A 16,483-nucleotide genomic window follows, 5' to 3' on the forward strand; every position below is an offset into this window, starting at 1 on the left:
TGTCACTACTCACACTGGGATAGAAACCAGACCCAGAAATGACCCTCCTCAGACCAGAGGCCTTGCTGCCCGGTGTGAGGGTTTCACACTTCCCAGTCCCCACAAATACAAGCTGATAATCCATGCGCACTGGGGAGCAGGGCCAGCCAGGACAGTCTCAGGGAAAGAGCCAAGGGCAGTTTCTCAAGACAGAGCCCCTCCAGCCTCCTCTTCCCTGCCTGTCCAAGAGGAAAGACCAGCTGAGCCTGCAGTTGGGTCCAAACAAGCCATGTGCACCCAGAGCCGGGCTGGATTGGGCCTCCAGCATCCACACGTGGTTATGCAGCAGCCAGAGGACAGACTGGGGGCTCCTGAACATGATATCCCAGGGCTCCCCAGTCCCAAGACAGCAGCTTATGCTGGGGCTGAGGTATGCAGGCAGTCTTTGCCCAAGGGGCTGACAGACCCACTCTCAGATCCCAGGACCTTTGCACGTGCCGCTCCTCGGGCTAGAAGGTCGATATCCCCCTCGTACATCATGGGCAAGCTGCTATTCCTTGTGAAGATTCTGTTCAGATACCTGTGTGTTCATTCACTCTCAAATGTTTATCGGATGCATATGTTACTACTCTCAGAAATAGTTCTAGAATAATCATAATAACGGCAAAAACAATAATACTGAAAGCAACAGTTACTATATACAGAATGCCTACTATATGCCAGGTACTATCCAAGCAACTTATGCTGGTTATCTGTAATCCTGGCCCTCAAAAGATAAGTGTGCTGTCCACTTCTAAGGTGAAGCCACTGGGGTTCAGATCAGCAAAGGATACACAACCGGGAAGCAACGGAGCAAGGATTCAAACCTCGTCTGTCCAAGCCTGAGCTTCAGCCCCCAGACCATGCCGGCCACCCGAGCTGGTGGTCCCATGCGCCATTCCTTGTGGCTTGCCCTGAATCCCGCCACACTTTGTAACACCACTTTGGTAACCTCTCCCCAACCATCTGATCTGAGAGTGCGGCTGACCCCCCCTAGGGCCTCGAGGCAGAGAGGGCACGCGGCTGGCTGCAGGCAGCGGACTTAGCAGGGCCCTACTCAGACATTAGAGACTTTCCAGGTCCCCCTCCTGAAATACTCTGATCACTCCATACATCAGGTAAGGGGCCACATCAGTGTTACAAGTGGGGGTGTCTGGTTTCTCCATAGGGCCACAGCCCCTGGGGAAAGGGACGATGGCCCCTCCTTCTTGGATGCCTCCCCCCACCTCACCCGTCCCTGCCCCCTCTGCTGTTGGCACAGGCTTCAGAAAGGGCAGCAGTCCATTTCCTTCTCAGTGAGCAGAGGTCACCAACTCACACACGCCAGCCAGAAACACACAGTGAGGGTCTGAAGTGGAAATGCGTGTGCGCCAGCCTCTACAACCCAGGGGGAGAGGCCAGGCGGTCCATCAAGAAGGCTTCTAGAACACAGATGCATTGCTTTGCCCTCCTTTGCCCGTTAGTGCGCATTCAGAGGCTCCAACACGGCCACAGGACCTCGGCTCGCAAGGTCGAGTGGCCACATAACCACTAGGAGCCCCAGACGCTGCTGGGCCTCCCTTCTGAGCAGTCCTTCCCTCATCCCACTGTCCGTCCCCGCCATGCCTGGCTGCCGGACCCAGGGACCTCTTCCTGGACCCCTGTCTCCAGCCTCCGGCTGCAGGTAGCACTTTTGAGCAGACACTGACAATCTGATGTGGCAGGGTCTGCCTTAAACCTCTGGGACTGGTTCCCTGAGGCCTGGGGGTGAGGGGAGAGTCTAGGCACCCCGCCTGTCACTGAAGCAGGAGCCCCTCTCAGGCCACCCCCTGAGTACCCCAGCTTATAGCCACACGGGTCAGACGCTGATTCCCAAGCCCCTGCACTCCCAAGGGGCCGCTCAGCTGCCCTGACACCCACCCTTTCCTCTTTTCGCCTGGTGAGACCTACACATCCTTACAGGCCCAGCTCTGATGCTGCCTCCCCAAGAAGCTTCCTGGGCGGGATGGGTCACATCTGCCCAGTGTCCCCATAGCGCTCTGTTCTCTGTCCCCTGATGCCTTCAATTGGGTGCTCCTGGAGGGCAGAGGCAGAGTCTCTGCATCACCACGTCTCTGACGGGTGTTCCGGAACCATCTGCGGGACGCACACACGCGCTCAGGGAACCCAGAGGCACCCGGGCCGCTTCCGGAAGGCCACGGGTCCCCCTTCTCTTTCGGGTATCCCGCTTCCGCCCCAAACACCAGGCCTGACTTCATTATCTTCAAAATGTTCCCAAGATCAGAGGCAGGGAGACCTGGCCACAAACATAAAATAAATTATCCCCCCACACCAATGATAAATGGTCCTATTAGCAAACCAGATTGTTAAACTCCGATATAACAGAACGCAGGAAACCGGGGCCCATCCATTCTCCCTCTGGCGCATACTGAGTTGTAAATAGGTTATTTTGTGTGTAAATAACACATTAAAACACAGCATTAGCTGTGTCTTTTGATAGAGAGGAAATTGTTACAAATAAATAATTCCGGACAGGAATGTAAAATAAGCCAGATTTAATAGTGCATGCCTGGTGCAGCCGTGTTAAACATGACTAAAATGATAAACCCCAGAATATACTAATAGTAAACTATGCACTGACATCAAAGTAATGAGGCTGTATTTTTACCAAGCTTTAGAAATGCTAAAATTAGTTTTGACAGAACCAAACGTCAGAAAAATGTCTCCAACATAAACACCATCAATTCGGGAAGCCGGGGTTTGGGACAGGACCGGGGGGCAGGGCAGGGAGCAGCTGTGTCCCATCCCATTGGTGATACCCGGTGAATCGATTTCCGGTCCCAGCGGTGTCACTAGACGAGTTTGTGCTTCGTGTCTCTGGACCTTGGCTTCCACATGTCTAAAAGGAACAGATTTGAACTATATGATCTCTCAAGCTTCTCCAAGTTCTATAATCGGAAAGGACTTTGAAGCTTTCCCCAACTCTGCAATAGTTAAAACACGCACAGTGAACCACAAGAGATGAGGCCACGTTTGCCAAGGGCCCAGGGGGGAAACAGGAGCCGGAGCCACCAGTGCGGCCCTCAGGCACTTTCCTTCTCTGTGAGCAGAGGTCACCAACTCACACGCGCCAGCCAGAAACACACAGGGCGGGTCTGAAGCAGAAATGCGTGTGCGCCAGCCTCTACAACCCAGGGGGAGAGGCCAGGAGGTCCGTCCAGAAGGCTTCCAGAGCACAGGCCCTGCGCTGGGCCTCGAACGCTGACGTGAGATATGGCGGGGGCGGCCATGTTGGGGCTAATGGGGGCATCTGCTCTGATGCTGGACGGCAGCTGTTTTGAGTGACGTTTAGAGTGGCCTTTAGAGGACGGGGTCTGGGATATGCCAAAGGAATGGGCATTCAGACTCATGTCACTAATGTTTACTCTGTCAGTGCCGGGCCCTCTGATAGCCGCTCTGCAAACGCTCTCCTATTTCTCCTCGTCGGAGCCAGATGTGGTTACCAGTATTACCCCCAACTGATGGCCTTGGGAAAAGCTAGCCGGCTTGCTCCAGACACCCATCTGGCAGTGGGGAGCAGGAAACAGCCCAGGTCCTTCCTACCACACTCCACTGAGGGCCAGAAGAAGCCTCCAACCCTCCCCTCTGCCCCAGGGGCCCCGGCCCTCCGGCACAGCCCTGGCACACGAGACCTCACTGGCCAGGGCATCGTGAGTCCCTCAGAGCTCCCCGGAAAAAGCCCGGGCGGTCGGACTGCGTCCTGCTCCCTGGGTGGACAGAGCTGTCAGCGAGGACCGAGCTCTGCTCTCGGAAAAAGTCTGATGGGAACTGGCTGTTCCATGTGACTGGGCCATTAAAACAAGCTCAGCTGCAGCACCAACGGCCATCCTGAAAATCACTTAAATAAGAATAATTGCCCATTTAGTCACACCTGAGTGCATCCTCCAGCCCAAGGCGAAAGTGTGTGGCCCCCGCAGAGCAGTTCGGGTAGGCCGGGAAGGCTGGGCCCGCTCGGCAAGTTCCAGAGGGCCTCAGGTGGGGGAGCCGGGGCCAAGGAGCAGGCCAGCCCAACTGACCCTGGTCTCCCAAGGGCCTTGGCGACCTGAGAGGGAGGAGGCCACAACAGCCGACCGGCACACACTTGGCATAACGTCGTCAGACGCCGCTCACTCAGCAACCGTTTGTCGGCCGTCTGCCTTGCTGGGCCGGGGGCGCAATGGTGACCAACCAACGCCCTGCCCGTAGGGCATCCTAGCGGGAGGGCAAGAGGCAGAGAGAGGGCAGAGACACCAGGGTCTCGGAGGTACTTATCAAGGACGGGGCTCCAGGTGACTTGGGTACATTTCCTCACCCTGGGCGCCTCAGCCAGAATGCTCGCCACCTGATTCCCTTGCAGACTAAGGTATTGGCGCGGCATTCCGGGACTGGCAGGGATGTGTCACCGCTGAGCAAAAAGGTGCCTGGAAGCAACTTTCAAAGAAGCCAACAGGGCCGGTGGACAAGGTGAAAGGGTGGCCAGTGCAGTCGGAGGCACAGAGGCCCCCCCGCAGCAAGGAGCGATGTGCTGGGAGCCGCACCGTAACACGCAGGGCACAACGCTGCCCGCGCTGACCGGCGGCACCCGGTTAGTGCCCCACCTCCAGGGATACACTCCATGCCTTGGGACCAACCGCATCCAAAGGCTTGGGAAGCCTGCTACACATACACATGCCCGGGGCCCCAGCCTGGGAGGTTCCGTTTCAGCAGGTCTGGAGTGTCCCGGGAATCCGCATTTATGACAGGTGTATCGCAGGATTCTGAGGCATGGCCAGTTTGGGCAACCTCTGGTCTGATCCCACCCTCCAGCGTACAGGGGAGAAGGCTGAGTTAGCAAGGCCAGGGACCCACTAAGGTCATCTACCCAGGACAGCCTGTGATAGTGAAGCAAAGCAGGACAGAAACTCAGGCCTGATTTCCAGCCCAGGGCTCCCTCCACCACTCTCAAGCAGGAAGACAACAGAAATCTGGTCTTCCTACAACCTGTCCGGCCTCAACAAGTCAACTAGCAAGAGTCGCCAGTGAAGGGGAGACTTTCTAAGTCAGGCGGAGCCTGCAGGCCTAGAAAAGGAAAACTGGTGATAGTTAACAAGGCAGAGACTGAACCGGGATCTCCACAAAGAGCGAACTTAGTGCCTGGCATTTTATGTTGCTAACGCAAGTAATTCTCACAACACCGTGATGTGGGTGCCATTATTGTGTCCATTTTACAGACGAGCAAACTGAGACACAGACCTGCCCAAGGTGAGCAGAGCTGGGCTTTACCCAGGTGGTATGGCTGCAGAGTCTGAGCTGTTTCTTAAGGCTACGCCACGCCACCTGTGAGGTACCCCATGCCAGGCAGGTGTGAGCACATCGTGTCTCCCACAATGTTTGTTCAGCAGCTCCGCTGTGTGACTCCCACTTTACATATGGAAAGTCACACTACGCCTCACGCAGCTAGAACACAGAGGGCCCTACAAGTGCATCAGAATCCCCACAGCTCGCTGGGCCCCACTCCCGGAACACTGCTCCAGGAGGCCTAGGGTGGGGTCCAACTCCCAGGGATGCTGATGCCACTCGTGAGGGACCTCAGTGGGGGGACCCTGGCCCAGCACACAGTGGGCACTCTGCAACAGTTAGGTGTTAGCCACTGTAGGCGCCTCGCAGAATTTCTAAAGCCCGTCTGGCTGTTTGATCTCAGGGACTTAGCAAAGCTCTCGGACAGAGACCCGGCTCCAAGGTTTATGGCTCCAGACTTTCCGATCGTCCCAGCCCGGAGGCCTGAAGTGGCTGGGTCCCTGGGGCTCAGCTGAGGCACACAGACAGGTCCAGAAATATTTTTGGAAAGAAAATCCACTGCCGAGGAGGAAAATGCGACAGCATTTGGGCAGTTTCGGCGTAAAGCAATGAAAAACATCTGAATCAAATTGCCTTTAAAATTACGCCATTTTAAAAATTAAAGGGGGAAAAAAGCTCTGGGCCAAAATGGGTTTTTTAAAGATTTATGGCCTCCAAAGTGTTAGCACCACAGCTAAAGTCGCCAGGAGAGGACCCGCCAGGAGAGGACCCGCCAGCCTCGGCTTCTGCCGTCTGCTCTCCGGAGCTGCTCCCGCCAGACAGGTGATTCACTGAAACCTTCCCCCAGTCTGACCACAGTGCTGCTTCCTCTCTGCTACTGTCCTGTTCCGCGGGCTCAGAGAGGTTGCAACTCTGAGTGGAAACGCCCAGCCCCCAGCACGTCCAGCCTCGTGACACTCCAGGAGGTCAAGCAACAGAGGCCAGTCAAGCCACGTGACTTTTTGGGTCCCTCCGCAAATAAGCCACAGCCTCGAATCTCAAAGTCACAAAGAGCAGGTGCTGTTAGCCTCTTGGACAGATGTGTGACTTTCCGCAGCTGGGGCGGAGGCTGGACGATTACCACACGGTATCAGTGGGCTGGGCTTTAAGGCCCACGTCACCCACAAAGAGTCTAAAATCACAGTCTGAAAGCAAATACCAAAAAATGGCCTCTCACCACGTGACAGGGAAAGAGCCGGAGCCTCTGATCCCGCCCTCTGTTACAGCAGCTGGTGGCCTTGGGCAAGTCCCTTCCCTGCCTCATCGCTGTCTCTTTTATAAAATAGAGCCTTCAAGCGCTCAGGAAACAGACGTGCCTGCCACTCTAGCCTGGTACCCAGCAGCTCCGTGTGCTGGGAGAGGGTCAACAAGAGGCTGTGGTAGAAGACAGCGGGTGCAGGCGGCCCTGATGTGTAGCGTTTCCCCATTTTCCTCCCGCAACTCTTCCCACTACGGCCAACTTTTAGTTACGAACTGAAGGTCGAGGACGGCAGGATTGGAAGATGTCTACACTCCACTCCCACAAGTCAGCAGCGGCTGGCTCCAGCACACCCCGGCTTTCAGAGGGAGTTACATTCGAATAGAAGGTTCTAAAAGGCTGACGGTCCCTAAGAACCACAGGGATGAGCTTCCCCTATGCATCATCCATCACCCTGAGTCCCAACATCTGGACGGCCGTTGCTAACGGTACTTCCGGGGAGTCTAAAGTTGTGAGAGACGTAAGACAGAATTTGCATCCTGCTTTTTCTCGCTGTTGGAACGCAGTCACACCTCCCCACGTTACTGTAAAGTCTCCTGATGCACGTTTTCAGTGGCCACATAATGTTTTATTCAATAAACGTTCCATAGTTTGATTAATCAATCTCCTATCATCGAACACACAAGCTTACTGTTTCGTGGCTTATTACACGGTGGTCCAGAGGATGGCTGAGTCTTGTCTGAGGATGTCAGGAGCCCTGTGGTGAGCAACACAGGGACAGCCTACAAACTGGCAGGGCTGCAAGGTGTCCAGCTGGGGCGGGCAGCCTGTAGTCCAGGCCAGCTCCTGACCCTCGATCCCATCCCCTCGTCCCACCACCAATTCCAGGGCCTTCACCCCCACCACTGGAATTGTATGGCTTTGGCTCTAAGAGGGAACACACCTGTAGGTAGAAAGATTTCATTTCCACATTATTTTTCCACGGTGAAAAGCTGGAAACAGCCTAAGTGTTCAAAGGCAGGAGATCGTCACGAGATCATGAAGACTTTGGGTGACATCTGCCAAATGTTATCTGAACGTCCACCTCACGACACAGACTGGGAAAACAGGGCCCAGAGAGGAAAATGACATGGCCCCCAGGGATGTGGCAATTAGGACCCAGGCCAGCCCCCTCTGGGCTGCACCACTGGGCCTCCCTCACCCTGTCCTTGGAACACAGCCTCAAAGTCCAGGGCACCCATTCCATGATACCCCTGGCCTTGCCCCATGCAGGCTCCTGCCTGACTCTTGGAGGGCCCTCCCCCACAAACTGTGCACACAGGGCCACGGGGAGCAGGAGCAGTGAAGAGGCTCCCCAGGGTCAGCTGCACCTGACCGGAGACTCGTTGCAATGACAGGTCGCAGCCAGCTCCGCTGGAACCGCATCAGCCAGTAGCTGCTCCGGGCTCAGGGAATGAGGGGATGGGGGCCTGCAGGAGTGGGTAGGGCCAGCATCCTAGGGGGCCGGTGCAGGTGGGGTAGAGCAGGGTTGGATGCCTCCGAGGAACCACTGCACCCCAAGCTATCTGCCCGTTGCCCATCCCCCCAGCATCGATATCCCCTCAGGCATCTGCCATTATTGCACATTGGTGACAATGAGGTCTGACGCTAGAGGGGCTTCCCCCCAATTACATCTCAATCACTGTGTAATTACTGCTTAAGTCTGTTCTCTGCTACTATGGCATGGCCGTAAATCTTGCCATGTGGTAGTTCATGACCCACTCACAGCTCAGGAGAAGTAGACCCAGACCGTGGGGAGAACAGAGGCCCCGGGGCAGGCCAGAGATGCACAGAGGCCCAGGCTTGCCAGGGCTCACTGAGGCCTCGGAGACCCATGGATCTGTCCCTTAGGCAGAGGGACAGCTTGAGCAGTCACCACGGGGTAGGGGAAGCCTGACCCCAGGGAAGGAACAGATCACATGCAGACACGGCCAGGCCCAGGACAAGCCAGCCCTGTGACCAGGCAGCCTGGCCTCCCAGCCAGCCAGACTCCTACCCTCAGCCTCCCCTCCTCTGCTGACACCACCCTGTTGGAGGGCAGGGTGTCCACCTGGGGCTTTGGCTCCTACCTCCACCCCAGCTGGTCGCACAAGAAGGGCCTGGACAGCCAGTCTCCAAGAGGGACAGGAGGCGAGGGGCATCACCCAGGTAGGGAGGCCAAAGGCTGGCCTCGGGTCTCCCCCTCCTTCCTGACTTGGACCACACATCCTAATAACGACCTCCAACTTAGAATCATGAACAAAAATAAAACTAAATGTAGTAACCACACCCCGGAGGTCCTCTAGTTCACTCTTGAAACCACCAACTCCTTCCTTCCCATCTGAGGGTCTCCCCAAGTCCCTGGGCTCCAGCCCCCAGCTACGCCCAGCGCGGGTCACGGACCAGGAGCACCAGCATCACCTGAGTTCTGGAGAGAAACGCAGAAACTCAGCCCTGCCCGACTTGCTAAACTGGGCTCTGCACTTCAGCAAGCCGCCCCCCACCCCCACCCCCGCCATGCGTGTGCGCATCAAAGTGTGAGAGGCACTGCCCATGCCTGCACGACCACCCCGCGGAGGCAAATCTGTGCCTGAGCGGCAAGCAATAGGCCATGACTAAATGCACTTGAATAAAAAAGGGAAAGAGAAGAAATCTAAGACTCTCCACTCCTCCGAGACAGAAATAGTTTTGTGGCCTCCAGATGGACTGCGCGCACACAAGGGGAGGTCTCGCCTTCCCGCCAAACTTTCCCGACGGGATGCTGGCACGGACCAGTGGAAACCAGAGAGCATTTCTCTCCGGGGCAGTAAATGAGAGGCTGAGGCTTGTGGAGTTCTTCTGTTATAATTAAGTTGGCCAGAAATTCACCTAAGGATACTAAATTCTGTACCTGACCCTCTAATTACAGCCAGAGGGATCAGGAGACAATTACTTTCCAAAATAGTCCTTGGCAGGCCAGAGGCCCGAGGCTGTGTCTCTGGAACATCTCAAACGTGCCAACCGAACGCTCCCAGCGCCGCTCAGCAGACTGAGGGCGGCCGGATCCCCGAGAAACCTGCAGGCGAACGTCAAGGGGCCCGGGATCCCCGGGAGCAGGGGCGCCCTCCTCTTCGCCCCCCATAAACCCAGCATGCCTGCCTGGTGACATCGGCCACCGGCCTAATTAAATCCTAACGGGCTAATGAAAAACACCCCTGCTGCCCGCCGAGTGTGAAGAACACATATTACCTCCTTGGGCAGCCACCGCTGCCGCGGCCGCCGTGGCCACCGCGAGAGCAGAGGCCTTCCTGCCCGGGTCGGGGAAAGCGACACCCTCCAGGCTCCCACTTTTGGCGTCTTTCTTCTCCGTGGCCGTGACTGAGGCGGACGTCTCCATCTTAGCCGCTCATGGTCCTGGGTGACAGCCCTTGAAGAAAAAGACAAAGACGCTCAGCACCACCGACTGCCCCCAGACCCAGCCGGGAAACGCCGACCCAGATTCACGGCCGCCGCACGCTAAAAGCTTAATTCTCTCATAATTGGGAAGGAGGGTTTAATTAATTTCGAGAATTATTAGTTCTGAGACTCATCTGGTCTTTTGAACGACCTCGTGGACAACAGCCGAGCATCTGCGTTGCCTTCAACCCCAGATTTTTAAAAATCTGGGCAGCAAGTTCTACTTTGAGAAATGAAGTCAGGGGCAATGACCGCCAACTGGGCATCACAGGAAAATGAAAACAGAGTAACAATTCCTGAGTGGTCCTCAAAGAAAAGCCCTCTTTTAAAAAAAAAATTTTTAAGTTTATTTATTCTTGAGAGAGAGAGAGTGCGAGCAGGGGAGGGGGAGAGAGAGGGGGACACAGAATCCGAAGCAGGCTCGAGGCTCTGAGTTGTCAGCACAGAGCCCGATGTGGGGGCTCGAACTCACAAACCACGAGATCATGACCTGAGCCGAAGCCGGATGCTTAACCGACTGAGCCACCCAAGCGCCCCAGAAAAGCCTTCGTTTTTCCTGTTCCTTCCCTGCTCACCAGGATCCATCTCTCGTGTACTTGTGTATATGTGTATTCATTCATTCATTCATTCATTCATTCAAACATTTTTTTCACCATTTATGCACTAGCACATATTCGGCCAACATAGTTTTCAGCCCCTATTATGTATCAGGCATTCTGTCTGGTGCTGAAGGTACAGTCCACGGAGTTTACATTCTACCTGGCAGAGACATGGTATATGGGCCGGGGGGGCGGGGAGAGGTGGAATAAACATATATTTAGCTTCAGTTAGTGAGAGGTAGTGTCAATAAAGCAAGCAAAGTGGAAGGACAGAGCAGGGCAGAGGGGCAGAGGGCCCGCCGCCTTCGTCTCTGAGGTTGGAACGGGGTGCCACGTGAATCTGCCATGGAAGCCCACGGCAGCCAGAGGGCAGAGGCAGGAGCCACAAAGCTGGATGGGCAGAGGCTGGCTCGTCTGAGGAACAGCAAGGAGAGTGCAGGCTCTGGAAGGTTTTGAGCAGATGGGGTGTATGACAGGTCTCACGGGGGTATTGGGGTCACTCTGCTGTCGTGTGAGAGCAGATCTGGGGGAAGGGGAACTACCAGAGAGGCCCAGGAAGACGTGATGGTGGTCTGAGATGGTGAATGGCAGGGATCACAGACTTTCCAGGGCTTGGACCGGGATGCAGGGCACAGGTAACGCTCCCTCTGTGGCTGAGTCCCGGGTCACAAGCAAGCCTTTCACTAATATGCCTCATCGCTGGCAGAAACTGCTAATCGAGCATTTGTTTCAAGTTACAGAATAGAGACACGAGCCAATCTTCTTAGAAGAAGAGGAGTAGTGTCACAGGTGGATCAGATTTTTGGCTGATGACCTGGATGAATGAATGGCCGTGCCATTGGCTGGGATGGGGTCCCACTGGGTGAGAAGCTGGTTTGGGGCAGAGATCAGGAGCTCAGTCTGGGCCATGTTAAGTTGGAGAGCCTATTAAATCACGCAGAGGCTGTTGGAAACACAAGTTCAGAGCTCGGGGGAGAGGTAGAAGCTGGAGGGAGGAATATGACAGCCACCGTGCAAGATCTCCGAGACAGAGGGTGGAAGCCAAGAAGAAAAGTTCCGGAAGAAAGTTCCAGAGCTGAAACATGGACATTCCAACATTTCCAGGAAAAGGAGAAGAAACCCGCCAAGGAGACTAAGCAGGAACTGCCAGTGGGAGAAAGGAGGAAACGACCACCAGGGGAGCGTGGGGGGGGGAAGGGGGGCCGGAAGCCAAGGCAGGAGTGAAACAGCCTGAAGAGGGGGAACAATCAGCTCCCTCCTAAGCTACTGAGAGATGGGAGACAGTGAAGCCTGAGGGCTGACCCGTTTCGGTCGCACGTGGCGACCAGGGTCCCTGAGTGGAGGTAGGAAAAACAGGCACAAACGATTTCATCAGGAAGCTTTGCCGTAAAAGCCAAACATAACGCAACAACTGGAGAGTCCGGAGGTCCGCGGTTGCTGCGGCAGAAAGGAGGTGGGGCTGGTTCGCAGGCCGGTGGGAAGGGAATGTTCTGGTAGGGAGCCCGTGGGTCACAGCAGGGCAGAGACCAAAGGCAGTGGTCAGCTCCATCCCCGGGGGCCTCGAGGTTAAATCCACATCTTCAGGTCCAGAATTTCATCCTGTTAGATCCGCACAAAACTCTCGTGTCTAGGTGGAAAATGGGAAAAGCCCAGAACGAAGGATGTGATGTATCAGAGACGGTCCACGGTCCTGCTGGCCTGCCAGGGGAAAACAACCCGCGTCCTGGACCCCCCGGTTTTGTCTGCACACACCGGCCTGTCCCGCTTCCTCAAACTTTCAAAACTCCCTGTCAAGAAAACCCAAGGCCGATGGGGGACAGAGAAATCTCCCTGCAGATTCTGGTGAGTTATGGGGTTTCCTTTGGCCCCGAGTCTATTGGTGTCATCTGGCTATGGGAACCGCTCACCGGCGACACAGCCCGGCCCGCACCCGCTCCGCCTTCTCGGCCCCCTCAGCCTGGCCACCCGGCTGCACCAAACCCACATCTCACTGCATTCTTCCTCTGGCCAAGGCCTCGCTGAACCCCCGTGGCTTTTAGGTAAAGTCTTCCTGTAGACTCCCCTGCCCACATCTCCTTCCCACCCAGACAGGTGTGACTAGTCTAATCCTGTCTGCCACCAGGCCCCCGCTCAAGCCATGCCACCCACCCGCAGTCCTTCGCCCTTTCTCTGCGGACCCCTACTCTTCCTTCAAGATGCCACTCGGATATCAGCTCCTCTGGGAAAGCCCCCAACCCCTCCCCAGTTCCAGTCACTTCTGCTTCGGGATTTCTGCACCAACCCAGCACCCTTAGGTTGTAATCATCACCTCCAGGTCAAGCTGACACAAAGCAAACTCTCAGAAACGCCTGGCAGAGAAAATGGACCTTTGTGGCAGGAAACCACAGCTCTTTGAAATGCAAGTGGTTTTGTGAACAGCCTGGGTTTTCCTCCCCAGAAGCTCAGGTAAAGGAATATTTAGGCCCAACGTTGAAACACACCTTGAATTTGGAAGTAAGGACAAAAATAACAATAACAGCTGGAACAACAAAACTTTAATAAGCATTTACCGTGTGCCAAACACCTTACGGGAGGGATCTCATTTAATCCTCACATTTTATATAGGAAGAAACCAACACTCAGAGAAGTTGAGTAACTGGCTCTAAGACGCACGGTTAGAGGCGGCCGTGCCAGGCCTTGAGCCCAGGCTGTCTGGCCCCGAAGCCGTACTCTCAAGCACCACAGTGAGCTGTGCATAAGGACGCAACAGTGCTAAGGGATTTACCCCGGAATCCCCTGGAAGGCATAAGGTAACCGTTGAGCCCTTCGGGTATGGGGAGCACTGTGCCAGGAGCCCAGGGGACCCAAGAAGCAAGTTTTGGCGTGGCTCCCGCCCTAGTCATGTATCCAAGGTAGTGACACCGGTGGATAGAGACCACCAGTCAAGGGTGGGCCAAAGCTGAGGCTCTTTCGGGGCTGTGTGCAAACACCACGACTGGGCTGTGTGCCTGTCTGCTAGAGCCGTCCAGGGTAGGCGGTCGTACATTCATTCGCTAACCCTTTACTCAACACTTCTTCACTGATGACCAGCTTCATGCCTCACCTGCACTAGGCTGGGAGCTGGCGAGGCCCTGCACGACCCCTAAATGAATTAGGTGTCCTTGCCCAGGGATTGGATACTCCTCCAACGTGTCACGGTCGTGACCTGCTACACCCCCACCTGGCTTCCTGTTTGACTGTGACCTCATCCAGGGCACGGCTGGGCCTTGCATCCCTAGGTCCCCACTGAGCAGATACTCAGAACCCTTGCCGATGGGTAAGGTGGGCACAGGGAGCCAGGCCTGCGTCTGGAGGGCATGGGGCTCAGTGGACCAGAAACCAGCGGAGGACTCCGGGTGCCCACAGCGTCAGCGCATGAGACCAAACCCCAGCCCCAGCCCCAGTGCCGGGCTGGCAGACCCCCGAGGCATGGATCCAACCCTATCCGAATGCAGATGGGGAGACTGAGGCCAACAAGTCAGAACCTTCGGACTTTAGCGTCAGAGATCTCAAGAAAAGAAGGAGGCTCAAGAAGGGACTGTGTCAATTTGCTAAGGGACACGAGGAGACTAGAAGAGGAGCAGAAGACTGCGGGTTTTCTTGGAGACCAGCAGCTGTAGCTCCCTGACGCCAGCCTCCTGCCCTGTTCCGCTGGCAGAGTGGGTGTCACCAACCCAGTGCTTACAGAGGGGGAAGTGAGCCCCCCGGGGCCACTTTCCACGGAGGGAAGAGGGCCAGGGCCCCGGACAGTATTGCCGCGTGAAGCCTCAGGGTGTGGGCAGCACAGGACCAGGGTGAACAGCGCGCAGGAGGAAAGGGTATTTATTGAGATTCCCACTCTCCAGACTGCCTTCTGTGGCCCAGGAACAGATGTGCACACAGAAGCCCTGGGGTTCCACGGATGCCCACGGGGAACCGACCCAGCCAGGGGGAGTGCAGACAGTCCCCCCCGTGCCACGGGCATGGTCTTCGGCACATCAGCCGCTGCCCTCCGCTTCCCTCCCCTCCCAGGAGAGGAAGGCCGTAGACAGAGCCAAGAGGCTGCGTAAATCACGGGAATTAGCGGGATTAGCACAATTTCTGGGTAAACACCAGGCGCCCAGGGTCCCAGGCAGCCACTTTCACTCCCTGAAGCTCCTCCGAGCCTTGTCAACAAGCTCACCTGGGCCCCCAGAGGCCATCTGGGGACAGCAGCGGGGGGCCGGGAGGGGGGGCGTCCCACACCTCAGCTGGGGGGGGGTGCCACGGTCTGTGCCGAAATCCCACGGGCCCCACCAAAGGCTCCACAACAGAAGGGGCTGGGAGCACAGCACTCGCCAGGGGGAGGAGGAGAGGCAACACCCCCACTGCACCTGGGGAAGTCACACTGCTCTAGCGTGTTCGAACAACTCCCCAGAGGACATGTAACCACACTGCCCAGGTTCTGCTAAGGGAAGGGGACGTGCTGGACCCGAGGCCAGGAGGAGCCCCTTTGCACTAGTCACCTGCCCTCGAGGGCCTCGGCACCTCCCGGGGGTCCTGGCAGCCCCGAGAAGCCCTGCAGGCACTCCTGGACCCTCTCCCCGAGGCTCTGATTCCACAGGTCCCGGCATAAGGTCAGGGACAAAATATGACATTCTGTAAAAAGTTCCATGGGTATTTGTGATGCACAGACAGGTTTAGAGAAACCTTCACGGGGGTGCCACTTAGAAGGTGGCTTCCAGATCATTTACAAATTATTCCAAATAATTTACAAGTTCCAGTTAATGCAAGGCTGCATGACCCCGAGGGAAAAAATACATTTTTAGCTCTGCTAACTTGGAAGCGGAAGTTGGTGTCCCTCAGGCACGGGCATGGACGAGCCACAGTGCCTCTGAGCCTGCCACCGGCACACGTCACAAATGTGTTCATGCCATGGCACAGAGCATCACCTGTGCTCACCACAGCTTAAAGTCACCATTAGACCCCAGTGACCTTGCAGCCTGAGCCGGCAAGGGAGCCCACGCATGACTATAGCACAGACGTGGCGCCTTTAACATTTGCTTATTGCTTTCAATAGCATCGGTTTCTCCCGTAACCCACCCCATGTGTTTTTATTCTCTGCGTTTTATTCTCTGTGTTCTATGTTTTTACTCTATGCATCCTCATTCCGAGGAGGGGTCCGTGGCACAGAAGAGGTTAAGAACTCTCAGGGAAAGGACTAGCTTGATGAATAAATTAATAATCAGAGCAGAATGAGCGAATCACTCCGAAACCTGCAATCCCAGACACCCTCCCGCCACCTGGCTGCTTTGAACTCCTCTAACGAGTGAGTCACAGGAATTAGAGCGTCTTCCCCGGGCGAAATCAATCTCCAGGAGAGAGATGAAACCTCGCCTCCCAGCCCTCGCAGCCACCTCGGGGCCGTGGGGTTCTCACCTCCTCTGATCTTGGCCGTGTGGCGTGTGCACCCAGACCCCACACACGGGGACACGCAAGGGCACACGCAGCAACCACGACCACATGCACAGCCACACGAGTGCACAAACACCCGGTCACATGTGCACAGATGATCCCATACCACACACACACGCATTCACACACACAGCCACACGCAGCACACACAGTTACATGCAGAGACACACAGACCCACACACACAAATACACCGGAGATAATAAGTACCTGCCCTGCCTTGATCGGACTTATTTTTAAGATCAAATGAGATAAAACAGGTGAAATTTCCCGAAGTGAAAGACGCACTGTCAGTGCAACAAAGATTAAAGATAACGATAATTACAAGCTCGTTATGACTCAAAAGAGACCAGCAGACTCCCCCGCCCCAGTTGTGGCCCCAAGGTCCTGAGGCCGCGTCCTGTACCCGCCCCAAGTGACCGAGAACCAGCC

The 16,483-nt window shown here is 55.8% G+C and overlaps 1 protein-coding gene across 1 annotated transcript in view; it reads right to left on the reverse strand.

The window, feature by feature from the left end:
• GLI2 (GLI family zinc finger 2) overlaps nt 1-16,483 on the reverse strand; it is a 255,988-nt gene that overhangs the window by 176,595 nt on the left and 62,910 nt on the right. The window contains exon 2 of the mRNA XM_042994230.1: nt 9,797-9,974. Within this exon, the coding sequence (XP_042850164.1) occupies nt 9,797-9,944 (148 nt within the window). The 5' untranslated portion in view covers nt 9,945-9,974. The remainder of the gene's footprint in view (nt 1-9,796; nt 9,975-16,483) is intronic.

Source organism: Panthera tigris, chromosome C1, assembly GCF_018350195.1.
Source record: "Panthera tigris isolate Pti1 chromosome C1, P.tigris_Pti1_mat1.1, whole genome shotgun sequence".
Taxonomy (NCBI): Eukaryota; Metazoa; Chordata; class Mammalia; order Carnivora; family Felidae; genus Panthera; species Panthera tigris.